The 27778-nt window shown below is 41.7% G+C and overlaps 1 protein-coding gene across 5 annotated transcripts in view; it reads left to right on the forward strand.

Moving 5' to 3' along the window:
- LOC135378094 (septin-7-like) overlaps window positions 1-27323 on the forward strand; it is a 45103-nt gene extending 17780 nt beyond the window's left edge. For 2 of the 5 annotated variants that reach the window (XM_064610964.1, XM_064610960.1), the window contains exons 2-13: window positions 2370-2697; window positions 8108-8315; window positions 8411-8545; window positions 10299-10416; window positions 10492-10584; window positions 11986-12082; window positions 12318-12369; window positions 12453-12569; window positions 13317-13358; window positions 15287-15422; window positions 15490-15653; window positions 20717-22740. In XM_064610964.1, coding sequence (XP_064467034.1) covers window positions 2370-2697; window positions 8108-8315; window positions 8411-8545; window positions 10299-10416; window positions 10492-10584; window positions 11986-12082; window positions 12318-12369; window positions 12453-12569; window positions 13317-13358; window positions 15287-15422; window positions 15490-15653; window positions 20717-20807 — 1581 coding nt within the window. In that variant the 3' untranslated portion in view covers window positions 20808-22740. Of the gene's footprint in view, window positions 1-82; window positions 161-2369; window positions 2698-8107; window positions 8316-8410; window positions 8546-10298; window positions 10417-10491; window positions 10585-11985; window positions 12083-12317; window positions 12370-12452; window positions 12570-13316; window positions 13359-15286; window positions 15423-15489; window positions 15654-20716; window positions 22741-25945 lie in introns of those variants that run through there. The other 3 variants (XM_064610963.1, XM_064610961.1, XM_064610962.1) reach the window with 3 other exon arrangements.
- Window positions 27324-27778: the final 455 nt, after the last annotated feature.

The following is a 27778-nucleotide window of genomic DNA, read 5'->3' on the forward strand; positions in this document are numbered from 1 at the left end:
CTCTACTTTCCATTTTGTGGAAGCCTCGTAGCGATCGAGGCGTCACCAGCGTTCGCGAGCGAGCCGAGTAAGCAGCGATCAGTAAGCGCGGACGGCAATGGAACGTGAAAGCGACAGTGCGTCAATTCACTCGACTGTCTCATCAGATGTTCTGCCAGATGTAAGCTCTCATTTTCTTCGCCTGAATGTCGCGTTTCATACTTTCCACAGATGTCTTTCACCTGGTAGGAATCGAGACTTGCACTGAGGCACGCAGGGAAGGTGGAGCTTATATATACAGGGTGTTTGCTCTAACGTGTCCAGAAATTATATTTAAAGCGAGCGATTAAAGAAAAGCAAGGGGCACTTTTCTGCTACTTGAGTAAGAAACAGAGACTGCTTCACTAGTAGCACCTGTTTCTTAGTTAAGTAGCTGAAAAGTAGCGATCGTTTCTCTCTTATCGCTCGCTTTAATAAAATCTCTGGACACGTTAGAGCAAACACCCTGTATATATGTATATATACGTATCCTAGCATTATGCGCAAATCGCTCTCCTTTCAATCTGCGATAAATACCTGACGCGATGAACAGTCACACGTTGTCTCTGCTTTCTTCAATGTCGTTTCCTTTTTAGTAAGTGTCAGGTCTGCGACTCCCATACGTTTCAGAAACTGGGTTGCGGCGAGCTCTTAGCCGGCGTTCACACGGGGCAACTTTTCCCAGCAACTCGAAGCAACTCAAACCAACGTCTTTTGAGCAATTTCGAGTCCGCGTTCACACGCAGCAACTCTGTAGCTCCACCCACAAGCAACCTTATGGCGACCGGACAATGTGGGTTCCAATCGAACTGGTGGAATCTTTTCTTTAGCTGCTGTTTATCAAATTTCAGTCAGTTTTATTGCTCCAATAGATCATTATTGCCGTCCAGAAGTGGCAACTGATATGTTTCCGTGAAGTTCGTAAAAAAGAAAAAGTTATTTTTTAGCTGCACCTCCAGGATTTGAACCTATGAACCCACGAACGAAATCCACAACGCCATCGGGAGTCACGTGGCAATGCTTCCCTCTCTGATTGGCCGATGCACGAGCAACTTCTCAAGTTTTCGGTCCGGGAGCGATTCGCAGCAACTCGGAGCAACTCGAGTTGCTGGAGGTTGCCGGCTGACAGCAACTCCAAAGTTGCTCATAGTTGCTGCAAAAAGTTGCCCCGTGTGAACGCTGCCTTACGAATTCTGGCTCCCCAGATCAATCTTCGGTGGCGCGTTTCGCGAACTCTGGGTGCTAAAATTCGTATTTTGACTGGCTTAATTCATGATACCGCTTTTCAATAAGAGCGGTATTGCACATACATGGTACTGCATAGTAGTTCGCATGCTTACGAGTAACCTGTACAACCAACTGCAAAAAGATGTTTGCGATTGCTGCATAGTTTTCCAAGTCATGAGCTCGCCAGCTACTTTGCCATCTTGTCTGAGTTCTTGCTGGAAATTTTCGTGTGCCCTTAAAATTGCAAAAATTAGGACCTCGCGAGCGTTAAGGGTTTTACGGTGTTTCAAAAGTGTTTTGAGAGGGAGCAGTGTGCCCGCTTTGCAAAAAGAGGAAAAAGACACACACATTCGGAATGAACTTTAATCTTTGGTTTCCGCTTGAAAAAACATAATTATGACCCATAGAAAACGCATGGGAGAGAGCGCTGGTATGAAAATTGAAGACGTCAGACGGGCCTGTTGGTTGACATGAGACATTTACTGGAAGTTCGTGACTGATGTTGGTTACGACTGGTGGTGCGGAAGCTGCAGGCTAATATGCGATAAGACAGTGAAAACTCCGAGCGTTGTTGAAGGCGTTGGACAGCCGTGCGCTCCGTACAGCACAGTCAGAGCCGGCGAGAGAAATGACGGGGGGCCCTCCTCACGTCTCGGTAACGTAGTCTAAGTATGTTTTTGTTTATATGACCTCGTGCATAGTGCAAATGAAGTGGTAGAGGTAAGGCTGGCGGCGAACGCTGCTCCATCGAGTCAGAGTAAGCCGCGCGTATCGGCTTAGTCTCTGGTGCTAGCAACCCTGGGGCCTTGGGTCGGGCAGGCCCCTGAAGAGATCCGGGCACCGGGGCTCCATCCCCGGCTGATCCCCCCTTCTCGCCGGCCCTGAGTGCAGTTCAAACGGTAGCCTGTATGCACATTCTTGGTATGTGCTGTGCCAGCAAATCGCATGGCAATGCTAGTATGATACGATTTCGTGGACTTGCGTTCTGGATGAGTTCTTCACTGCGAGCAAGTTTCGCAAGTTATAAGTCTGGATCGACTTTATGACACTGTTCGGCAGTGGTTACGCCGTTCGCGAGACGGAATATAAAGCGGCTATAGTGAGTGTATGTTTCTTGTTTTCAGCTGTCGTCGAAGAGGGAGTTGTTTTTCCGCGACGGGCCCTCAGCAGTGTCTACTGGTGGCACGACGGGGGCGGCCAGCCTCCTGGGTTCTGGGGCTGCTCTCACGTCCACCAACGTGGCCTCTCTCAGTAACACCAACACTTCCAAGAGCCAGAAGGAGCTGACCTCCTCGGGCGGCTATGGGGATACGGGAAGTCTTACCACTACGGGTTCCTCTTCCGTGGGAAGCAAGGACGTGGAAGGAAGCTACGTGGGATTTGCCAGTCTACCTGACCAGGTGTATCGAAAGGCCGTCAAAAAGGGCTTCGAGTTTACTCTCATGGTTGTGGGTGAGTATTGCGCACGTAAATGCGTGCCCTTATAGCCGTATGTACTTGTGTTCCTGCTGAAATCCACTTCGCATGGGAGGAGGAAACTTTTCTGATTTAAATTTAGCTTTCGATGGTTCTTAAATGGCCTCAGGTTTTGTTCACTGGTATCGGCGTGGATTGGTAACGTGGTTCCCAACAGACGTTCAGCCAGCAAGCCGTTATCAGTCGACCTTAACGAGAGATAATCGTGCGTCGTAAACCAGACGATGACGTAATATCTCCTTCCTGCACCCTCAGTGGGCTTATGTCGCCTGAAAGTTTTGACAAACTATTTTGGCACCGTGGGGCAAATCATCTCTGGTGATCCTCTAGCAGCAAACTATACCATGTAGGATCCCAGTAGTTTTTACGTAGTACATTTGAAGTGTCGGTTCACTCTGTTTAGATCTCCAACTTTCTTTTTCGCAAACAGTTGAATTTGGGGGCTGAAAGGAAGGGTTCGCCCGAGTACAGCTGTCTACAAGCCTGCACGTATCTTGCGCACAGACGCGTTTCCGCAGCTGCATTTCACCGAGTCTTGCAACCTTCTGCGACGCGTGAGCATTGGCTGTATCCGTATTGTCGATCCCATATGTGCACGAGCGAGCGTATAATGTACGAAAAAACATATAAAAAAAAAAAAAAACAAAGAAGAGAGAGAGAGGAAAAGGCGCCCAGCTGTTGCTTTTGAAGCAGGGTAGACGGAAGGGCGTTATTGCGTCGGCTCTGCCCTTAGATAATGGAGTCCTCGAAATAGTAGACGGTCCCTTGGGTCTCTCCCGGAATAATTGCTATATTTGGCAGAATAGCGGGGCCCATGTGTTGTTACGCGGTCTGACATCCGCCCACGCACGCGTGGCCCGTGTCTCGTTGCTCGCATCGTTGACGTCTGTTTTACAGAGCGCAGAGGTAAACTCGGGTTGAGTCGAGCATTGAAACGAGATTTCGATCAACCGCGGGGGCCCAAAGCTGGCAGCTGTCGGGTCGGTTGTCGATGGGACTTCGGCCACTTGACAACCATGATGAGAGGAGGAAATTGGAGAGGATGCATGACGCCGTGAGTACCAGCAGAGCCGTACGTGCTCAAGGCCGATCCTTGGAAAGTAACTAGTTACTTCCCACGAAAATTCCTTCAGCTGCAACTACTGGATTTCTCGCTCTTTTTTATAGATCGGTTGCTCCATCGAATGCAAGCACCGCCCAGTTTTATCCAAACTCTGATATTCATAATGTAATGTGTCGTGACCGAAATTCAGTTTCTAGGATTCCAGGTGTCTTGCAAATACTGCTGTTCTGGGTACTATAATGCCACCATGATATGTAACAACTTCAGGGAATCGTGACATTTCATGATTGTTTTCACATTTACAGCCACAGCTGCATTTTTCACGATTACTGCTTTGTAAAACAATATATGGCACACGACATGTCATATGCGATGGTCCAGACCTGTAAACTAATTAATTAAAAGTAATTCAAGTACTGTAATTAATCACTGATTGAATTACTTTTGCCAGTAATTTGTAGTACGCACACAATTACATTTGAGATACATCGGGATCACCATTGGGATCGGATTTAAGATACAACCTAATTTCAAATGTTGAATCTGTTCACAATGTTCGCGATTTTTACTCTTACACAAAAGATTCGGAAGACAAGATTATCGTGGCTGCGCCTGCAACGCGAGTACACAACAGTCAAAGCCGGAATAATCCTTAGGCGTGTTTGTTGACATTCATCATCAGCGTATGGTTGGTTGAAGTCGCTACCAACAAAGAAGGTAGTGAGCAAATGTTGCACAAGGATCTCGCCACAGGTTCTATCGCACGCCCCAGGTTCAAGACAGACCGTATCCATGTGACAAGTTAAACGATCTGCAATTACATATTTTAAAAATGCAATGAGAGCTGCAGCTGCAGGTCTCAATAATTCGTAAACAGGTGGCGCCATCCAAGAACTTTCTCTTTGGTAAAGATTCTTGGGACATCGGTCATGAAGTGAGTAGTGAGCGGCTCATTTGTATAAGCTCGCTAATTAAACATCCTAAGTTTTAAATTTTACTTCGCACGCTTACGGAACCTCTGTTTTATGTATCTGGACATTCAGCGAAAAATATTAAAAGGAAAAAAAAAACCATGTCGACACTTAAGTGATTTTTTCGAGTAATTGATCTGTTTCTGTTCACTTATTTCTTGCGCGGAGCAGTGCACCAATGCGCTCTTTGGATCAGCTGTCAATTTCGTGTTCATCCGCATGGTTCACGCACGGGGGCGACGGAAGATTAAAAACAGCCGCAGGAGACGCTTTGTATTCCTTAAACGTATTCCTTCCTAATTCCTAACGTATTCCTTCTCAACGCGTCTGGTAAACAGCGCTGCCGGTTCTGTCGCTCCGTGAGATAGCGTGCTCTTATCATGGATGATGACGAATGCACAGCGAGCGCTGTGTACTAGTCGGGTAGAGGAGGAGGAACACCAAAGCGTGTCTTGCGAGTGTTCCTTATCTCCCGTCACCAACACCCTTGTGTGCCATACAGGCGGGTGAAGACGAAATTGACAGCGGGATAGCTGATCCAACGAGCGCATTGGTGCACTCAGACCCCCCCCCCCCCCCCCCGCCAAATGTTTAGTGACACCTCCCTAACTTTTTCACCTGTGTACCCCGTACAGGGGGTGCCCTTGCGATTTCAGCTTTAGCACATGTCGGTAATGATATTTTAAGCTGTAATGACATAACTATAATAATGACCCCTCCCCCCCCAATTTTTTCCAACACCCTTCCATGCTAGGGATTCTGGATAAACCACTGGGTGCACTGCTCCGTGCAAGAAATACGTAAGCCGAAACTGAAGCTTTCGCTTGTCCCATCCTACAGTTGGCAATACCATTACGAAAAAATCACGAAGTGTCGACACTTTTTTGTTTTTATGGAATATTTTTTGCTGAAGGCCCCGATATGTAAAACAGTGGTTCCGAAAGCGTGCGAAGTAAAATTTAAAAGTTAGGATGTTTATTTACTTAGTGAGCGTATGCAAATGAGCCGCTCACTACTCAGTTCGTGGCCAATGTCCCAAGTATCTTTATTTAATATTCTTTTGTATTCTTTATTATTAATTATACAGGGTGCTTATTTTTATTTGTTACATAATTCTTATTAAAAACTAGCAGAGCAAAATAGATGCCGTTTTTCCAGTTGAGTTCTACGGCCAGGCTGACATCCTCTCAAAGAAAGTCTGCAACTACAAGATGACTAATTACCTAAAATTCAATAATTAACACTTTAATTAGGGAATTTTGGGCAAAAGCGGGAGATCAGAATGGGAGACCATCCTAGTTGAAAGCCATTCCAGGTTTAAAAAATTCACGTAAAAAAAGTCACCAAATTCAAAAATCACTCACGTGAAGATGTCCACCCCCGAATTTTGACATGCAAATGAGCCGAAACTGAAAAAGGGCGCCTGAGAAGTGCGTCACCTTTGCTGGAGGCTTTTTTTTTTTTTAATTCTGTGTTAGCGCCACGAAGCAACTGTGGCTATTAGTGGCGTACAGATGTGGGCAGATGGAGAGAGGACAGCAGGAAGAAGTGGGGGACAGAGGGGTTAGTATGCGTCCTGGGCCAACTTCAGGAGGAACTGTGCCGACATTCGTCTGGAAAGTCTTCGGAAAACCCAGGGAAAACCTCAGACAGCACAGCCGGTGCTAGGATTCGAACCCATCACCTCCCAGTCTTCAGCACGACCTTGGCTACCACCAACAAGCGGGACACCTTAACCCGCTCGGCCATGCCGCTGGTCACTGGAGGCTTATCTTGGCAGGAAAGCGCTTTATCTCCAATCATCTCCATCGCTCCAAATCATGTGGCCCTCTGACGTCAAATGGGGACTGTACCCCTTGCGTTCCAGGTCGCCGCAGTTTCGGCTCCGGCTCATTTGCATGTCAAAATTCGGGGGTGGATATCTTCACTCACGTGTATGTTTCAGGATTTTTTAAACGTGGAATGGCTTTCAACTGGGGTGGTCTCTCATTCTTATCTCCCGCTTTTGCCCGAAATCCCCTAATTAAAGGGTTAATGGCCAGTTTTTTAATAAATTCTGTAAGGAATAAAAATAAATACCCTGTATATTAGTATTCTTTAATATTCTAATGTTTATGCTAAGTAATAAGCAGATTTCCCCAGCAATTCAAAGGCTGCTGATATGTTTATTAAGAAACAAAAAAGAAAGGAAAGGTAAGCCAGATGGATGTCTGCTTGCTATTAAAAAAAAAAAAAAAAGTGAAAGGGGGAAGACAAAAAAGGCAAAGAAAAGAACGCAAAAGAAGGAAAGAAAAGGAAAAGAGAAATGAAGAACACAAAACTAAAGCTGAAGAATTACACACCCTGGCGGGATCCTATGATGTATGCAGAACTGATATAGAAATAAGAGGAAGGAAGAAAGCAAAAAAAAAAAAAACGAGAGAACGTAAACAGTGAACATGTGCACAACTGAAGGCATTACGCCTTTGAAAACTGAGTGCAAAAGGAACAAAATGCATTGAATCCTCAGTGTTTGACCCGAAACGCGCGCAATATAATGAATATGGTCAATGAAATGGAGCACGGGGAGTTGAACCCGCTCCCAACGGACATGTGTTCCGAAGATCCTACCGTTACGCCTCACTGGCAGCTGCTGGTACCTTTTCGACTGCTTCGTTTCATTGATCTGATTGCTTTGGGCGAAATTCAGGCTATGTGTTGTGTCATCCTCTGTGTTTCTTCGCCTCACCTTCTACTGTGGTAATGAGTATGGTGGGCGGATACATATTTTACAAATTGCAAGATGCATTTTTGGGGTTGGTGCCTCTTCGCTCTTTTGACTCGGTCGTGCCGAGCCCCAAAGGTTGGTGTCAGTCTCTTAGCGGGACTTCCCGGGGGAGGAGGCCCCCCCCCCAGTTCATGTTCCGGGGGGCAAGGGCCCTGCGCCCCCCGCTGTCGACGCCTATGAATGTCATTCCCCACTGAAGTCATAAATGTTACCATATCATGTTGTTCTGCAATAGTCATAAGTCCATTCATGACAAACTATAAATGATTGTTGTAGTGCTCGGAGGAGCAAATGTCGAATTCCCAGAAGTAGTCATAAATTGCCCCATTATGGTGTTTGTAGCAGTAGTATAGCCATAAAAAGCCCAGTCATAGCTGGAATCATGACTATAGTCGTGAAATGTCACGTAATTCCTAGCAGTAGTAATAAAAGATCTATCATGGCAGGGATTGTGATAAGTCATGAACAATGTGCATTTCTCTACTAATATTCATTAAACAATAGAAAGGAAAATTTTATCGTTATTTCTACCAGCCAAGTAGCAAGCCATTACGTAAACACCTAGTTCCTCTAATCCCTCTGCAGGTGAATCGGGCCTCGGTAAATCAACCCTCATCAATTCCATGTTTCTCACGGACATTTACTCAAATGAGTACCCTGGACCATCTCATCGGGTGAAAAAGACCGTTGAAGTTGAAACGACTCGTGTAGTGCTCAGGGAAGGCGGTGTTAATCTCACGCTCACCATTGTAGACACGCCTGGTTTTGGGGATGCTGTAGACAACACACAGTGGTAAGTGACTAAAATGTCTGAGACTTCCGGCGTCAGTGTAAGCTTGAAGTTAGTATAGCATAGCAGTAATGTATCTTCTGATTACTTTATTGCAGCTGGCAGCCTATAATTGACTATGTGGAGGCCAAGTATGCTGAGTACCTCGATGCAGAGTCACGAGTTCACCGGTCTACAGTTCCTGATAATAGGGTTCACTGTTGCCTCTATTTCATCATGCCATCAGGACACGGGTGAGCCTAATGGCATTCTTTCTCCATTCGAGAGCATGTCTCTAAGGAAAAGCTAGCATGTGAATGTGCAGACTCCACCATGTTTGGATGGCTGTGTGAGGTGATGTTGAGGGCATTGTTTCTGTTTGAGTAGGGATGCATTTGCCTTGATGGCTAGTTCCCCAATTCTAAGAATACCCCTTCACTTCTGAAAAACAGTTGTTGGGAAAGTGGAGCTCTCAGCATTATAAAATTTAATGTGTGTGTTGTTAGAGGTGCACTTCACACATTGCATTTTTACTTAGGTTACTACTACTTTGGTTAAACTTGAAGGTTACAGGCTCTTCTCTTAAGTAGTACAAAGTTATGTGCTGATACGTTAGTCTGTATGACAGTAGAAAGGCATGTGTTGTGCACTGTCCTACACTAAACGATGTTCCACCTAGTCACTGCCACAATGTTGTCCAGCTTGTTAGTTTACCCATTTGCATAGCAGCTGGCCACTCTAAGATCCATTACTCTGCCAAAATTAACCTCTTCTCGGAGAACAAAGGACATCCCTGAAGGGGGCGTGTTCTTTCAGCGGGACATTGAGAGTTCTCAGAATCACTGCACAATAGTAACAGAGTACAATAGTACCTGTGACAGAGCATCATGCAAGAAATTTAGCACATGCCAGTTCCTCCACTGCATTTTACGCATCTTGCTTGGCACATTCCACCCATTCACCATGTCATTTCCACTTGTGTTTGTGCTTATGTTTCTTCTTTCAGAGCAGTTGTACAGTAGTGCTGGTGAACTCCAGCCTATAGACAAAGGAACAAATTAAAATTTGAATTTTAAAAATTGTCTACTGACCACAGAAGCTGATGCTGCACAGCATCAGCTTCTGTGGTCAATGGAAATGAAATTATTTTTGTTGCTTTTCTCTCATTTTCCACAAGAACCCAGGCAGTGAGGCAACTTATACCCCTGTCACATGGGTTGATATAGTGTCATTTTCGTGCAGTGCACTACAACCAGCAAATGTCACTTACACTACATGCTTGCTACACGGCTTAAAGAAGTCTCACTTATGTAGTGATGGCAGTTACGATAGATAGGAATAAACGGCGGCAAAATTTTAAGGCGTGTGCCACAATACCTTCCTCAGAATGTTTTTCTTTGCTTTAGAAACGCTTCCTCTTAACCTTCTTCCAACATTAACAAATTGGCCTCAAACATGTGCCACAACCAAAATGGCCGCCGCCGGATCGCTGAGACCACGAAGTTGTCACAGGCTGTTAACGAGAGTAATGACATGGTTTTTGGCACAATCTCACACTGTACTTAAATAAAATAGACATGCTGCTGAAAATACTTGTTTAAAAATGTTGTGGTGTCGGGACCCCTGGCTTTTTCTCAATATTTTTGCCTGCGCCACAAAGCCCACCGTCGAGGCTACACACTTTGGCCGTCGAAGGGAGGTGAAGTGAGTTTGAGGAGCTCACTAAGTCGTTAGTGCACTTTCTGCCTAGTGTCACTAAAAGGTGGCGTGTAACATCACACGAATGACACTAAGTGCAAGTGTCACTCGCTGAAAGTGACACTAAATTAGTCCGTCTGACAAGGGTATTACTTTTCAAATTTGCTAAAAAGGGTTTTGAAAAGAAGAGTACACTTAATTGACTACTTAGCTATCATGTTGTTGCATCTTTGCTTTGCATGCATCTGTGCCCCCATATTTGTCTTGTGTCAGTGGGCTAATGGCAATCTTACACTTTTTCTTCTACAGCTTGAAGCCACTTAATATTGAATTTATGAAACGGCTTCATGACAAGGTTAACATCATTCCTATCATTGCCAAAGCAGACACCATGACCCCCGAAGAGTGTAGCCTTTTTAAAAGAACAGTAAGCTCTGTCCCTATATTTTGCCATGCATTAGGAGCTGTACAAATGATCTCACTTTCCCATGCTTTCCGCTAGATTTTGAATGAAATTGCTCAAAACAAGATACGTCTTTATGAATTTCCTGAATGTGATGATGATGATGAAAACAAGCATCTTAAGGGGCTCAAGGTAAGTGCTGTGTAACTTTATAACTTCAATCATTGACAGGCTGCAAAAGAAAGCGAGTGTGTCAGAGTGTTATCGGATGTGGTAAAATATGTATGCATATGCATGATATACGGTAAATGGATTTTTATACCGTATGTAGCTTTAAAGTGCTAGAATTTTAATGCATGCTAGTGCTGTGCTGCAATTTTTGCCATGACACAAAGAAAATCAGCTATTTACGCATTTCTGGCCAGTACTTACGAGGAGCGCTACTTCTTAGTCTTCTGTCACACAATTAAGTTTTTCGCAAGCCACTTTCATGAAAAGTTGTGCGAAAGAAAATGTGTTTACTGTATACTTTCATGCTGTAAGTGAATTCCGTTTTTTCATGAGCATCCAAGAGGATTGAGCTAAGCCCTTTGGACATGGAAGCATTCATATCAAAATTTGTTATAGTACTATATCGACTACTCTTGAAACCTTCACGGTATAGCTCCATAGTAGTGCTCCTTTGTTGTGTGAGTTGTATTTAGATATGGGAGCACAAGTGAAATAAAAATAACCCCGTTATATTGCTTCCTCTCTTCTTAAGGCTTCTGTGTTTGCTATATGTGGTACTTTGGGTTTAATTTTAGGCTTGCATGCACAGAGAACGTCGAAGTTCACCCAAGCGTGGCAGCGCGAGACTAATACTACATTTCGGTATGAAAAACACACACAACAACTGGAGCTGGTGTACTCTTTTAAGCGTATTCTTTATCTAGCTGTCCCCATCGCACCCCCTTGTGCTCACATTTAATTTTCAGCAGGAGGGACTGGTCGTGAAAGTGTTCTAGGTGTGGTATTTCACTTAAGTCTGGTGGCCAATTATTGGAACAACGGATATCGCTTTGCCTTCCTTAAAGGGGCGGTCGCATCCGGAAACCCATCTATGAATCCAGTACCGCTATGTTTGGTATGGCTATGGTATTGGCAGACAATCTACTTGGGTAATTTTTTCGTCTGAAAAGTGCTTAGATATTAAATAAACGAATTTTAAAGAGCTGCAGGGGCTCCGCTGACGTGAGGGCGGTGCTCAGGGAAAAGGCGTCGTCCACACGCTCGCACTGTCGTGGCATTCCTTTTCTCAAGGCAGTGTTCTGATTTGTTCTTAGGGAGTGACGTTTTCTGGTTTTTCCAAAGGGAATTCTGGCATGCTCTCGACATCCGTCATCTGATCTTATCATGTATTCCATCGAATAACAGTCGAACTACGCCAATACATTTATTTCGCGTGGGATTTTCGATGCTGTGATCTATGAGGAACAAAAAGGCACTATAGTTTTGAAATCGACTGGAACGGATGCAGCCGTCTCTTTAAGTGCCTTCAAAATTTAGCGTTTCTGTATCATTTATAAGGTTGTGTTTTTCTCTCTGGTTTAGGAACGGGTGCCATTTGCTGTTGTGGGCAGCAACACAATTGTGGAGGTCAATGGGAAACGAGTCAGGGGTCGGAAGTACCCTTGGGGCGTTGCAGAAGGTATGCCACATAAGGATGACTATTCGATAGGGTGATAAGAATTATCGGACATACCTTGAACCTGCATAGGACAAGCTACCACTAGATGATCGACACATTATTTTGTGAATGCCAGTCACTGTACTGATCTTTGCATTAACTTCCATCAGGTCACCATTCTTTTGTTAGTATGAATACCTAATACTACCACTCAGCAAGTATCACCTTTACTCATCAGTTGACAATTTCATTTCAGTGGAAAACATGGAACATTGTGACTTCATTGCCTTGCGAAATATGCTCATAAGGTGAGTCAGTGTACTCGTTGCATCGTAATGCCGAGAGTAGTAGCGGGCAACATAGTAAATTATGCTTTTTATGAACTTCAAAGGACACACATGCAAGACCTCAAAGATATTACCAACAATGTCCATTATGAGAATTTCCGCTGCAGAAAGTTGGCAGGTGTTGGTGGAGGTGGGGATGGAGGTTCTGCACGATCTAATAAGTAAGTACATTGTTGCTGTCGATTATCCTTGCGCCATTTGAATTGTTTTCATGAAATTACGATAAGAATTATGACTTGCTTACGGGTCTCGATTTTGGGGTGGGTGGTACCTTTTTATCGGGGCTCCCCTAGGTTTGGGAATAAGCTAGGTGTAGTCTAGTGTTCCCATTTAAAAGGGTGGCCTATATGTGCTTAATGTGCATTTGTAAACCTGAAGCACACAATGAGTTTTCGTTTTTTTTTTATTACTGTTATCGGTGTGCCATGCTGTGGCCGATTGGTTTATTTGGATCGTGGGCCTGTTACTTCTATTTCCTCTTGTGTTGTGTGCTTCATTGGCACAAAAAGATTCGGTTTGCTCATGATCTTATGACTGAAGTCATTACGGTCACACCGTAAGAAAATCTGTTTGCTGGATACCATGGATACATCAGACGCAGCATTGCACATGCTGTATTTAAAAAGGAGGAAAGCTTCGATATGATGTGTCTTTACAACTACACTGCGGGAACATCCTGCCTGCTTAATAGCTGCTAATCAGTTTTGGCATGTTCAAATATTTATTTTACATTTTACTTTTCAATCCATCTTCAGGTTGCACTTGTTTCCTTACAGTGAGCAAGTGCATTTTTGTGCATTCGCTACAAAATTTTACTGTACTTTCTCGGTTCTATTTTTAGTCAATAGTAACACTGTGCTGTTGACATGTAATGTGTGGTTTTAATTGAGGCACTGGTTATTTGCTAGTTCTTGCTCTCAAAGGATACTGAACACCCAAATGGTGTTCTGGTAAGTTTCATCTTTTGACTTTCACGTTTCCTTGCAAACGTCTGTTTGCTCACCCCCAGATATAGGTATCAAAGGGATTATCCGGTTGTGGTCATAACTTTGTTGCAGTACTTATTTGCATGTGAGATTGAGTCATTTTCATATTCATAATTTTTATAACATAAAACACCTGACAAAAATTATGAGCCTTGTGTTCCAGTTTGCATAGTTGTGAGACTCGGCAAAAAAAAAAAAGTGTCACAGTACAAGACAGAGTATAGTATCACTTTCTTTTCTGGATACTATAATAAGGCAGAACAACATCAATATGCTGTTCAATTCTTGTTTGCACGCAGTGTATATCGTCACATGAAACTCTGTTCACTATTGTGTATATTTTTGTTTCGTGACAAGAAAATATAGTGTAAAGATGTCTAGTATGATGGTACAGCTCCGGTCAACCTTAATAATAACACTGGAAAAAATGTGGTCTTGTTCCCGAGCGCGATTACAGCAACCCTTGTGGCCATGAGGAAATCTTAATTGAACGAAATTATTCTGTTAGTTTAACGCAAGGATTTTGTAACATTCCCCCAGTGCCCAAGGGTGGCTGTTATCGCGCTGGGAAATGAGACCGAATTTTTTCCAGTGTTATTATTAAGGTTGACCGGAGCTGTACCAGTAATAAAATGAGGATATTCTGTTTGGAGGCAATATGTACTTTCTTCCTCCAATAATTTTTAGAAAATGTTCACCTTTGGCAGTGTAGCATAGCATAAAAAAAAAAGCACCTTGTATACCTATGCTTATTCCTGTTGGCTGCAATAGCTAGTGGCATCGCGGCAAGTAGTGCCCGGATGCTGATGATATGGAGCCCTGTAGGTGGCACCTGGAGGCAGTGCAGTAAAATTTCTTGGGCGGAGTAACTCAATTAGTGTTGACATATTTCATGCCATTCACAGGTTGGACATGGGTATAGTGAAAGAGCAGCCTTCTGTGCACAATATAAATGGCTCCTAACCTGAGGCTTTTTCCTCCACCTGTTGTTGCTGGATCATAAGACTTTTTTTTTTCATGTCCACTTCTGCCCCAAACAGAGATTTATTGTCGACATCCATGCATTTCAACATCATTTCTCACCAATGGCCTCTCTACAAACCTCAGGACATATTTGCGGTTGTCCTGTGTTGTCCTGTCTCAGCATCACCAATTCATCTATCTGCAGTCTTGACTCTTTTTATTTGAAAAATTTTGTAGCTCGGTGAAGTATTGCACTTGTCCATCTCTTCCAAAAAGCTCCAAGATTTTCACGTATCCCTGCCAAAGCTTTCATCTATCCAGCCTCAACAGGCACGCACTAAATTGCATTTCTCTGATGTGATTCTCATCTTGCCTGTTGGACATGATGCTTGAGTTAGCAATTGCTTTGAACACAGCTTAGACTTCAGTGATAAAAATGGTTGCCTTGACTTCTCACATATACCTTTGTCTATTTTGAAAAAAAAAAAAAAATCTCTGGTATCAAGTGCATAATTAATATAAGTGGCATATTTGCTTGTGGATCATCTTTAAAAGCACTGTCACGTATTTGGTGGATCCAATCTATTATTTTGCTGTGGTGCACAAACTTTTTAGTAAATATCCTAGCTCTTTTTTGCTTTTCTGTTGATGCTGATAACAGTTTTTAGCTTGCTACCCTGAACAAAAGGTAATAAATATGATGCAAGTATGGACATTATTGTTCTCTGTCTTTGCTACATTCATAAACATGTTTTCACATTGTCTCATACACGATAGTGTGTTTCCTGAAACATACTATGCTTATTTGGAGAATAATGGAGTCTTAAGTGTTACCTAGTGAAGACCATTGTGTTGTACGTTGTTTCATGTCACTATGCATGCTTGTGGGCACATGCTTTGTATCTTATTAATTTGTGCACTTTATAAAGGAACCCCTTGGCCCAAATGGAAGAAGAGAAGAAGGACCATGATGCCAAGATGCAGCGGATGGAGAAGGAGATGGAGCAAGTATTCGAAATGAAAGTGAGGGAGAAAATGCAGAAGCTCAAGGAGTCTGAGGCAGACGTAAGCATCCTCATGCCCCCATGTGGATATTTCTGTGTGGCACACTGATGGGTTTTGCACAATGCAGCTACAAAGGAGACATGAACAGATGAAAAAAAGTCTAGAACAGCAAAGACAGGAATTGGAGGAAAAGAGGCGCAATTTTGACAAAGAAAAGGCATCCTTTGAGCTCACACACAAGGACTTTGATGATGTCTTGCGCAAAATGTCTGCAGATACCAACTCCAAAGAGTAAGTTTACATTTTGCATTCAGTAAATGAGTAGGTTGGCTACAAAACACCTCATCACAGGTAAAGTGACATTTGTGATGTGCAAGGAAGAAGAAAGGGGCATTTGTACTCATTACATTTGACAGAAGCTTTCGTATGAATAATATGATGTCTTATAACATCAGTGCCTTTTTCTTAAGATTTTGTGAACAGCATTCTCAGACCATTCACTGCTAACCAGTGATGTACCAATGGTAGCTTTTCCAAAATAAGAGTTGATACAGGTGAGAAGTCCTGAAGCATTTTGGTTGCTCTTATTTCTTGTAGTAATCTACTCAAGGAGGGGGTGTAAGTCGTAATACTGAGAAAGACTGCTTTAATATTGGCATATTGATAGCAAATCTTGGAAAGGCAGAGATGGACTCGATTTTTAAATGTGGTGCGAGATCTGTTAATTGTGTGGCTCTTCTCAGTGGATGCACTTATAGTGGAGTAAAAGTTATAAAGAATACAGTCAGCAGTAGAATTTTGTGTCGACCAATGAAAAATTTGCGAACAAGACCCCATAATCCAAGTAAGCTATTGCAGTTGGGGTTGACAACAGCTTTATGTACCAAAATCTCTAGCTGAAATAGTGCGTGAGATGAATGTGTGGCAGTGGGGTTGAAGCCGGAATGAAATGCAGCTTACGCTTAAGCACCACATTGTTGGAGCACTTTTGTGATGTACAGCTCTGGAAAGTGGAGGAATTGAAGTAGCAGCCGCTTGCTGTGAACTGCTCGGCTTGTTGGACATGGCGAAGTGGTGGATGAGGAATTATGTTGTTTATTATTATTATTATGTTATTTGCTAGGCGTTAATATTGAATTGAGCTAGTATTACTTTTGTAAAGTGACATTATTTTGGTTCCCTTTTATGATGAAGCTGACACTTTGCTTCCATCCTCTATTTCTTCATGCATGTACAGCAAGGCATAGTACAATATATTGGAAATGACATTTCATTTGCTATGAGGGTGTAATTCTTATTTTTCTACAGTGATCCCCTCCCTCTAGTTCAGACTAGGTGACAAGAAGTCAGTTTGCTTTTAATACAAAGTATTGCAACAAAAATTGTTTTTCTGAAAGCTCAATGATGTAACATAACAACCCAGTCAAGTGTTTGTCAGAATAATATTAATATAATATAATATGGAGTAGTTTAACACCTAAGGTGAGTCAGTGTCAATACTGCACCTTGCATAGCATTGGGTTTTCAGGTGTCTGCCACCCTTTCTGTTTTCACTGTGAAAAACCATCTCATTCGATGTTTTATTAAATACACTCCTAAAAACAAAATCATGCAGTCAGAACAAGAATACAATGCTGTGCTGCTAAAAGCTGTTTGCCGTCCAAGCATGGGGGAGCTTAAATAGTGGTGACAGACTAGCTTTTCCCAAAGGCAAGCCAACTTTTCTCTGTGCAATATGATGCCTACACAAAACAATGCTGCCTTCATTAAAGAAACACACAACATAGTTTAATTCTGAAGTGTTGCTGACTATGGCACAGTTTTGAAGAAGAAATGTAACTTTGATGTTGTGCACATACACACTATCCTACAGTCAATATTGTTATGGAGTTCATCACAGTGGGCATGTTTCCAGAGTAGAACTACCCGGCATTCTGCCAGGTATTTCTGATAGGTTATATGTGTTGAAGTTTGACTTATACAGGGTACTTCACCTAACCTGTTAAAATATTGTATTAATAAATCTACTTGTCACAAAAATTATGGGGTCAACACTATTTACTGTGTAAGTGGTTAATTTCGCGGTCTTAATAATTTGGATGGAGGCAAGTTTGGGTAATATTTCGCGGCACCTTAATTTTGCGGTACGTTGATCCTGTATGACAGCGTTTTTAAGGTTGTCACTTACGTTGCGGGACTTTAATTTCACGGAAAAGTAGCATTCACGAAAATCGCAAAAATTGAGTCCTTGCAAAAATTACTACTCATACAGTATCTCAGGGGAGCTTTTGTCATGGCTTCTGAGCCTTTTTATCAAATTTAAGTTGTGAGAAAGTTAATTTTCTGAATTGAACTCCAAAACTTGCAAAGCCAACTTCATGTTTTTTTTGCCAGAAACAGAAAGCACATGTTGGATTTACCCCATTTCATGCAAAATACAGTCCCTACTACAATGGTAATAAAAATAAACATAATTTTAAAAAATGCAAAAAATGTTGTTTCAAGGCCACCAAATTGTAGACCACTCTCAGATCACTGAAAGAAGCGTTGTGAGCAGGCCATGGAAATGCCCTTGCGCTTTTATTTTTCAATGCTTCTGTTGATAACAGCACAGTTATCTGAAATTACAGTGAGAAGGAAACAGGAAGAGGCGAGTCGCCGCATTCTTCCGCCCCATCTTGCATTAAGTTGACGCCGAACCGTGCCCTGCTGACAAACTGCACCCTCGAAGCGACGGTTTTTGGAATTGCAAAATAGATAACATTAATAGAATTAAAAATTGATAGAAGCACTCAGAAGTCATGGCAAAAACTCCCCTGAGATATATATATATATTGTGTTGACTCCATAATTTTTCTGACAAGTAGGTTTCTGAATACAATTTTTTAACGTGTTATATGAAACACCCCATATGTTAGCAACATGTGGGGCAGTGGTTTTTGCATTCAGCATTGATTGTCAGCAGCAGCAGCTGATGAGATTCTTTTTTTTTTTTTTTTTTTTTTTTTTTTGTAAGGCACATATTTAGGGAGGCTAGCCCTCAGAGGGCGACATTATCCTCTCACGCTAGGCTTGAAGATGGTTTCGTCGCAAGGTATCATCATTGGCATGGATGTGCTGATGCTTTTATTTCAAGCTTGTTTTTTGTGCCTCACATGTGAGTAGGAATGTAAACGCCAATCTTGTACCAAGTGAGAGCTGAGTAGTGCCATGGGACTCTGCTTTTAAAAGAAATCACATGCTGTGACAAAAATGTCATATCTGATGTGTAACCATGAAAATATAATCCAGAGGGATAATAGGTTCCTATAGCTCCTGTGGCTGATATGATCTCTGTTGAAGCTCCATGCTCTCTGGAACACTGCCACACTCACCTTTTTTGCAAATGTAATTCCTACTACAACTTCAAGCCTACTTTAAACATGTTGGTGCATAAATACACACACAGAGCTTTCAAAAGTAAGGTTTTCTTGCACATGGTCTTTCTTGATGGGCCTGCTGGTGGATTCCATATCTACATTCATGTCTAATGTTGGATACATTTAAAAAAACATACTGTAGGCTTGCATGCTTTCAACCCCTCTTTCAAAATTACTGTTTTATCAGCTTTTGTTCTGTATCACTTGCATGTGTGTGACATTGCTTGCTGTTGTTGCATGCACTACAATTTTATCCTGCTCTACCTCAATCTTAAATTAATCTCAATGGAAGCATGAAATGTATATACTGCTTACTGTATTTCTAACTGCTATCCCACCTCATTATGCAACCATATGTGCCAAGTATAATGGCAACCAAGTATAATGGTATAAACTAGTACATAAATCTCGCGCTGTGTGCAACAGAACTCCTATTTTATTCTGTCCTTTCTGCTCATTAGCTTAGTTCTTTTTCCTGTCCAAAAAATATTTTGTGCACCATCCTCAGTTCTGCTTTTAGTGTGAATACAAATGTATAGGCGCTAGAAGGGTGTTGGTCCCTTCCAATTTTTCAGCACACAAAACAAGGTCCATGAAGGGAGTCTTTGTAATGCAGAAATGCCACAGGACTCCCTCGCCTTGCCACTTGTCCTGTAGTTTTCAGTAAAGTATTTTACAGCTGTGCTCAAAAACTTAGTCCTTTCTCAGTGGATCTACACTGACAGCACTCGTTTCTTTGGTGTTCTATCATTATTCAGGACAAGGTGAATGGCATAAAATGGTTAGGCGCACAATTTTCTTGATCTGCTTGTGGCAGTAATGCGACAGATTTGATTGTCACAAACAAGGTTAAAAGAATTACCAGTCAGCACTTCCGTATAATAAAGTAACACTGCTTAGGACAGCTAGCGATGGAATGTGAAAGCAGCCATGTTTTATCAACTAGCAGCATTTTATTTCAAATACTGACTCCTAGCAGACCCCCTGGCAATGTTAGTTCTCCCTGCTTTAGCGTGACAATTATAGAAAAAGTTTATTATGACTAAGTAGGAGGCTATAAATTGTCGGCTTTTATCGGCAAGTTCAAGAGATATGGGTAAGCAAGTCGGTATTTTTTAAATTTTGACCCTTTGAAAGCTCATACTGGAATAGGAACCTTGAGGGAAGCGGAAAGCACGGCACGACACCAAGGCTTTAAACCAGCAGATCGCTGCTAGCCGTTTGCTGGTTTTGAGCCTTGGTGTTGTGTCATCCTTTTTGTATCCCTTAAGCTCTGAGTTCCTATTCTAGTATCGATGTTACCCAGCTCACCACCATTTTTTCAGTTCTACCTTCTCAAAGTTGTGGATTCTGGTGATCATTACCAGCATGAAAGCTAGGAACTGACTAGACTTTGGCAGCTATATTTAACTTACACTCAAAAGCTAGGCTGCACTTCTCGCTGTTACAGCGCGAAGATTGCGTTGTGTAATACTTACCACTTTTAATTCACATTTATACACATAGCTCATGGTTTGTTGGTCCTCCTGCAAAAAACATTGGGGCATATGAGCTCACTTTTGTGTTATACTAGAACTAAATCTATTACCTTCATTCTTTTTGAAAAATAGAAGTTAATGTTAAGTTCAAATTGTTACATCCTGATCTAATAGGCTTTTTTTTTCCCCTCTGCAAGTTGCATCAAAGCGATGCTAAATGGACAGTTGACGCTGTGCCTTGATGGTCAATTTGGGGTTTGTCTAAGTTTCAAACAATATGGAGGATTTTATGTCTGCTGGATTTGGACAAAGGGGCTACTGGTGGGTACTGCTGTACTGTGGAAGATTTAACTCTGAGTGCAGTCTAGCTTTAATGCATGGTGCCTTGTCTTTCCCTACCTCCTTTTCTTGAATCCATCTGCAGTGCTGCTACTATGGCCGCCTTGCGTCCTTTCAGATTACGCAGGTGCGTGTCCGACGACCGCTTCACTAGGCACAAATGCACGCAGTACACCATGCCAGTCAGAAAGAACTGCAGACAGATGTAGCATGCCCTTTGGTCTCTGCTTCTTCTTTTGCACTTCAAATGAGCCAACCTACCTAGTCAGCATCTTCCTTGAAGAATTTTGTTTACAACCTCTTCTGTTGCCTTTGCAAGTTTCTTTGCTTTGTTTTTCTTGTTTTTGTTTATGCCAGTTTTCCTTTCTTTGAGTGAAACTCTCCTTTTATGATTTTATTCTCATTTGGACAATTCACATGAAAACATGCTCTGGAAGTGTTATCGCCAGCCGAAAACTATTTGTGACATCACTGCTTATTTGTACTATGAGCGTATTGTAAGTGTTTATTATCACAGTCAAGGAGGAAACAGGATGAATGCCTTGAGGAGAAAGATCAATAGGGGTTTCAACCATAGCTGTAATGAGGCTATGTCATAAGTAGGGCTCCACCTTTTTGATTTAAACAAAAAAAAGTCAATAAATACGAGCTGATAAATTTTTTGACTATCCAATGAATCAGAAGTGACCATCTAATGTACACGTATATGAAACAAAGATTACTTTATCCTCAGTACCCTAATAGCTGGGAACGTGCAGGATTGACCTTGTTCCCTCATCCCGTGAGTTTGGCACACTTGATTCAGTTGCCACTAAATTTGGTTTGTACCACTTGCGTATCGTGAAAGCTGTCCACCCTCCTGTTAGCTGCGAGCTCTTTCTCAGTGGGTAAACAAATTATATACAGCAGCGTTAACTGAAAAACACTGTCTTCTCAAAGAAAATTAAGCACTGAAAAACATGCACCAAAATCGACGCATAATAAACACCAATAATGTGGAAGCCTAGTCATAACCACAGACTGATTGTTGCCTAATCTTGTTGAAAAAAGAAAAAATACATAGAATTTTAGAGTTCTATACTAGGAAGCACTTGTAAAAGATTTCACATCTAGTTAATACTACAGATAGAAGTCCACAGCGTCTTAACAGCAAACATGTTCATAGCCGTGCTCCACACTGTCATTTAAAAAGCAGATTTTTTTTCTTCTTGGTATTGTAAATTGTTATTTTTTTATTTGTTTTTTACAAAAAAGTTTGTTTGCATTTCTATGTCCTCATTTTATATGGTACCAGTGTGCATTTTTCAAAAATGTCACAAATAGATGGAAGTGCACAGTGTGGAAACATAGGAAGGAGTAAATGATACCCTATTCCAAATGTTTACTGTCGTTACAATCTGTTTTCTTAAAAAACAACACTATCTTTTGTCGAGCATACTTTCCAGTCATATGTTTGTAATATGCTTAAATGTAGCCCGTTTAGAATCAGTGTAATCAACATCGTGCCTTACTCCTACGTTCTTGATCCCGTGTTTTTCTAGGACGTAGTACAGGGCATTCTAACGTTTACATTTGTTTCTGCACCTCCTTCAGTGTTTCCATATCTTGCAATGGTGAAGAGTTTTGTCTTTTGCTTTATTTATGCACTCAAATCCGGGTGGAGCTATCTCATAAACGGAATAGAAAGTATAATTTTTCGGCTAAGTCTATCTCTGTTGGCAGTATAATTCGAAAGCCACTGGCCTTGGCGTTGGCTGAGTACACTCTCATTAGCTCCCAGTAGAGATGCAACCAATTTCTGGTTATTTTTTAACTGTAACAACAGCAGAGGTAAAGCGAATTTGACTGAGCCTTGAGCGCGGCCTAATGGAAATGCGTCTAGCTGAAGCAATAGCTGATGGTTCTTGAATGGTATTGCCCATAGAAATACACATAGCTCAAAAATTATACTCATCCTAGTTGTCTTATGACATAACCAGCTTCTTACTCCTCAAGCCAAACAGAAAACGTGTTTTTACGAACTTTCATCATCACAGTGTGCACAAAGGTTACAGGAAGTACAGAAGATACTGTAAAGTTTTTCTCTAGACACCCTGTACTTAAAAAACTATTTAAAGATCAGGAAGTGTTCTTGCCTGTCAACTTTTGCTGTCATCCATTATTCCCATGACTGTCCTCTTTCACTTTTAACTTCTAGCACCCACTTTTTTTACCCCTGTGGAATGACATAAATGGATGTGTATTTGCATGTATTAATCAATTTCAAGATTTTATGTAGGCACACTATCCTGCAGCTTTTGGGCATTTCTCTCATGTACATGCACTAAAATGGATTATGAATCTATCATTTTAAAAAAGATTCCAATTTTGCATTCCACAAGTGCAGTTACGCACACCATATGCACCTTACATGCTAAGCTACATATTATGGTGCAGACATTCAGGATCTGTTGGGGTACTCTGTTTTTCCTTTAGAATTTTGTGACAGTGGTGTCCATCAGTTTTAACATTCCTTGGACCATGGCCAGCAGTATTTCAGGTAGAATGTGATCTACAGCTAGCCCACAACCATGAAGTAATTGAAATTAGGAATCGTGTTTTTTATTGTCATTAGTCAGATATGGGGCAGTACATGGAACTGTACATACACACATGAAAATATAATATTTATGTGCTTAACTTCACTTAGAATATTGATACACCAGGGCATGCTTGCATGAGCGTTGAGGACAGTAGCATTACCCTGCGGCAATACTGCAGCTACTGAGGGCACCGCTGAGGAGTTTCCTCGATGTTCGTATAAGCAGGCCCAGAATGATTCTCCCCTGTTTTGTGTTGGTCTCGCTGTTAGAAGTACACAGTTCCCTTTATGCACATCCAGGAGATGCCTGCTTAGTTAACAAACATGTGATACTATAGAGGGAAAGAAGGACGTCTTGTCTGCAGCTGTAGCTTGGTGCTAGTGATAAGAGTTTACTTGGTTGTAGAATGTTCAGCTTGCATTATCCTTGTGTACTCAAGAAGCATCTTGAAGGTTTCCGTTAGTGAAACATGTCAGTGACTACTGTACGGAGTGGATGCACTGGCTAATTTGTTCAATCTAACTAGTTTGAAGATATGTAATAACTAAGTTCTACATCTTGTAAAAAAATCCATACCCAGTGTTACACGTGGCTAGTGTGGTTCTTTTTACATATCTGCCTAACAAATATACAGATGTGAGAATTCGTACAACAAAAATTTGTGTCCTGAACAGTTGCTTGCATCAATGGCCTATTCGAAGTCTGGAAATTTTTTTTTTTTTCCATTTAGTAAAATTTAAATTAGAATATTCAGTATTAGAATTAGAATAGAATATTTATTATTCAAATGTTGACATCTTCCTGAAACTCATTCTGAGTGTTGTTAATTAGAGGATTTTTTTAAAGATAAGAACTAATGTCCATGTGTACATAGCACCAATTAATTTGTGTCAGATAGTGATTTTTATAGAGCCCTTGTTACAGCTGGTTTACAAACTGGCTGTTCTGCTTTATTTTTCTTCTGTTCCATTTTTCCTTCTGTTTTCTATTATGGGGCTTTGCCTTGCTGCCACTTATACCCAAGTTGTGACACAGGCTCACTTGAAGGCAATACAACATACCAGGAACAAGGACAGGACAAAGGGACCAGACACACTGTGTCCTGTTCCCTGATGTGCTGTGTTGCTTTCCACTCAGTATGCCCAACCAACTTGCCAAATGCAAATACTATACATGGGACAGGGTATTTGTACCACATGTACATGAGGACTAGGAGGCAACAGGAATGACTCTCAAAAACTCAGCCGTTCTGGAACTCTGATATCCTGTAGTAGCCTTTTGGTATGGTTCTATGGTGTCTGTTGTCACTGTCAACAACACAAAATACTGCCAAATTTTAGGTAAATGACAGATGGCTAATCCTTCAGGGTTGTTTCTGTCATGTTCTAACTTGATGCCTGTATGTAGCATCTATCAAGGGCAAGCTAGAAGCGCTCCTTGAACCTTCCCTCGCTCTTTGCTTCTGTATCTTTACCATACTTCCAGTATTTTATTTCATAGTTTGTTGCACACTTATTTAAAAACAGTCTATCATATTTGCTCTTTTTTATGTTGGATCTACTTCTGTGGCCATTGTTGTTGTTGAGTTACTAGCCCTGTTACCATAGTTTTATTCTGACAGACAGAAATGTAGAAAAGCATCTTGTCAGGGTATATTGTTGTCGATTTAATCTATCTGATAATTTAACTGTGTTTAATTAGTTATGATAATAAGCAGCCTATAACTATTGTAGTTATTCAGCAGTAGTAAAAGGTGTACAAAACTTGCGTTCTGTGCCTGTATCCTCTTTTCTGTGTGTTTTGATTATTGTGCTTCGAACCTGGCTGGCCCAGTACTGTTCATCGACGTTCGTATCTTTTCATTTTTCTTTTTTAATTTGCTGATGTGATGTACCAAAAATAGCTAGTAAATTTGAGATTGTTATTGTGGGGCACTACTTCATTATAATGTTATGCCAATAGACGATTTCAGAAAATCCCAGTGCTGCTTGCGCACGCGTTGCATCCTGGGGGATTACTGTCATGAGGAAGGGAGAACAGTCCTTCACGTTTCGCTTTCGCTGACCTCTACACCTCGTGGACAGTGGGGCGTGGGAGGAGAAATCAAAACAGTTTGGAATCCTTCCTTGGTACTAAAAATATTGACGTGGTCCTTCTTGCATACTCTTAGGTCTCTCTTAAATTTAACAATTTTAGTTTCAAGTTCCTCTTCATGCATTCATCACAATGACAAACGTCAAATGTACTAGCCATTTTCTTGGTGCATGACGTATGCAAATTTGTACCAGCAATTGTACTGTAAAAGAAAGGGAGATGTCAAGGCAATGATTCTGAACCATCAAGAAGTGTGCTATAATATCATTGACCATATTGTGATGGTAGAGGAGATGTTTGGCTTGTTGTGCACTGAATTGTTCCTTTTGGTTATTTTTTCAGTGGTCTAATAAGAATGACATTATTCTGTACTAAAGCAAACTATCAAGCTCTACACAAAAGCTTGCTAGTACTTCATATGCTACCAGTGATGGTGGATTATTTTTACACAAGCCTTCTCCATTTCCAGTGCAGTGGACTTCCCTGTCGTTCACAGAAGCATACACATAGACATTTGGGGTTGAAGATCCCACCCCCTTCTCCTATTGGTCGAAAATATTGGCAAAGTGTTAATTGGGAATAGAGGCTTCTGGAGCTTACTGTGGTTGATGGCAAAGAGTACCTGTGTCAGTATAGTTTTACATCTCAGAAACTCTAACCTTTCTTTGCAGACAACTTGATGGAAAGGAAAAACGCAAAGAAAAGAAGAAGGGTCTGTTCTGAAAGAGACACCTACAAAAAGACTGGGAGAGCAAACTGGTGCATACTTTCTCCCTCCTGTTTCATGTACTCGCCCCAGGTCTCCTGTCTTCCAGATATGAAAAAAATCTCCCCCACCAGTCCTTAACAAGCAAAGAAACCTGTATACATGCACGTCTTCAAGTGGTGTTGATGTATTTGTCATCGTGAAACATTAACAAAAACATCTTGTGAATGCCTTCCTGAAGGGAAGGATAAAGTGCAAAGCCTCGTGTCATGTTCAGCATTATGAACTTGCAAGCATGAGGCCACTTTTGCTAAAGCGGATATGAATGCTACACCTAAAACAAAAGGACTGGAGTCTAGAATGGCACCAAGGTCCAGCTTTTGCAGAATGCCCTTTAGTGTGGAAACGTGAGGAGCTGAACAAACATCCTTTTATTTCTTTTTAAAGCTATTTATAGAGAAATGTCTTGCGCAGTAATTCACCGTTTCCAAAGCTCTGCAGCTCATGCTTGATAAAATTCAATGCTGTCAACTTTGGGTCTGTTCTAAACTTTATAACATGACAGAACTTACAGGTGTGCACATGATCAGAAGGTTCACAACAGGCAGTGTGCTTAAAAGTTTTTATCGCTTTCTTGTACAGCTATTGTGCCATTCCATCTTCCTTTTTCTTTTTTCTCGTCTTCTATTTTCTTTTGGTGAAAGACAGAGTGCATTCGTAATATCTTGCCCTGGACCTTCTGATTTGCTGTCTGAAGTACAGTGTTTTATACGAGAGGAATCATGTGTGCGCTGCATTTAGCATCTAGACGGGATTTGGAGGTTTCATCATTCAATAACAACAGATTTACGAGCTGCTTTGCTGTAGTTAGGTCTCTGTTCTAGTCAAGCTCAGGCCAGCACTAGGAAGGTGTATCACATTGCCCAATTGTAATTGTGCTTATGAAGAAAAAGTCGAAGAAGCTGTAATAATTGGAATCCAGTAATTTTGAGCTTGTACAGACAGTGTGCCATAAAGCAACCATTGGAAAGCTGCCAAGATTGTAATGTTACACTGCTATTATTGTGAATGAACATTCCTTTTGTTACTTATTACAGCAATCTGGCTGTGTACTATGACAGCTGAGCAGAATGGATTACGTTTTTCTTCCTCCCACTGTGCTCCTTGTTGCCAAAGATTCCTTGCTTGCTTCACAAATTTGTATTAGTCCCTTGTTTTTCAAGTATTTATAAGTGGTGTTTCTGCACATCTGAACCACCTTACAATATACAAGTAATTTTAAGTGTACCAACCTGCTTTGTGTTTGTACAAATTAAATACCAATAAACATTCTCTCAGCTTTATGCGTGTGTAGTTTTGAAATGTTTGGGGGCTGTCTTTGTCGGATTTCTGTGCTAGAATTGCGGCAAGTCGTATGCCACTAGAGCGGTGAGAGCCCCTTCCATAAATTTATCATTTTTGGCTGCGGCGTATTGTGCAAGGACGTCAATCTGGGTTTGGATTGTTCCACATGAGATAGCGTTTAGAGTATGTCGCAGGACGTCACGCCAGGATATCCGGTTGGCCTCCTGGGTCGCATGGCTGCCTTTTCTGAGCGGTTTTGTAAGTTTAATTGCGCAGTGATTAGACGCTGCAGGCAAAAATATTGTGAATGGTGCTTGATGAATGTAGCAGGGTTTCAACTGTACAGCAGGCTTGTAGTTAGCGAGGCAGGCAAAAAAGTTCCTGAGTAGAGTACCAAATACTTGGGGCCATCCTCCACTGGAGGCTTCCCCGCATTCCTTCCTGTTCAGCATCC

The sequence above is a fragment of the Ornithodoros turicata genome, chromosome 1 (assembly GCF_037126465.1).
Source record: "Ornithodoros turicata isolate Travis chromosome 1, ASM3712646v1, whole genome shotgun sequence".
Taxonomy (NCBI): Eukaryota; Metazoa; Arthropoda; class Arachnida; order Ixodida; family Argasidae; genus Ornithodoros; species Ornithodoros turicata.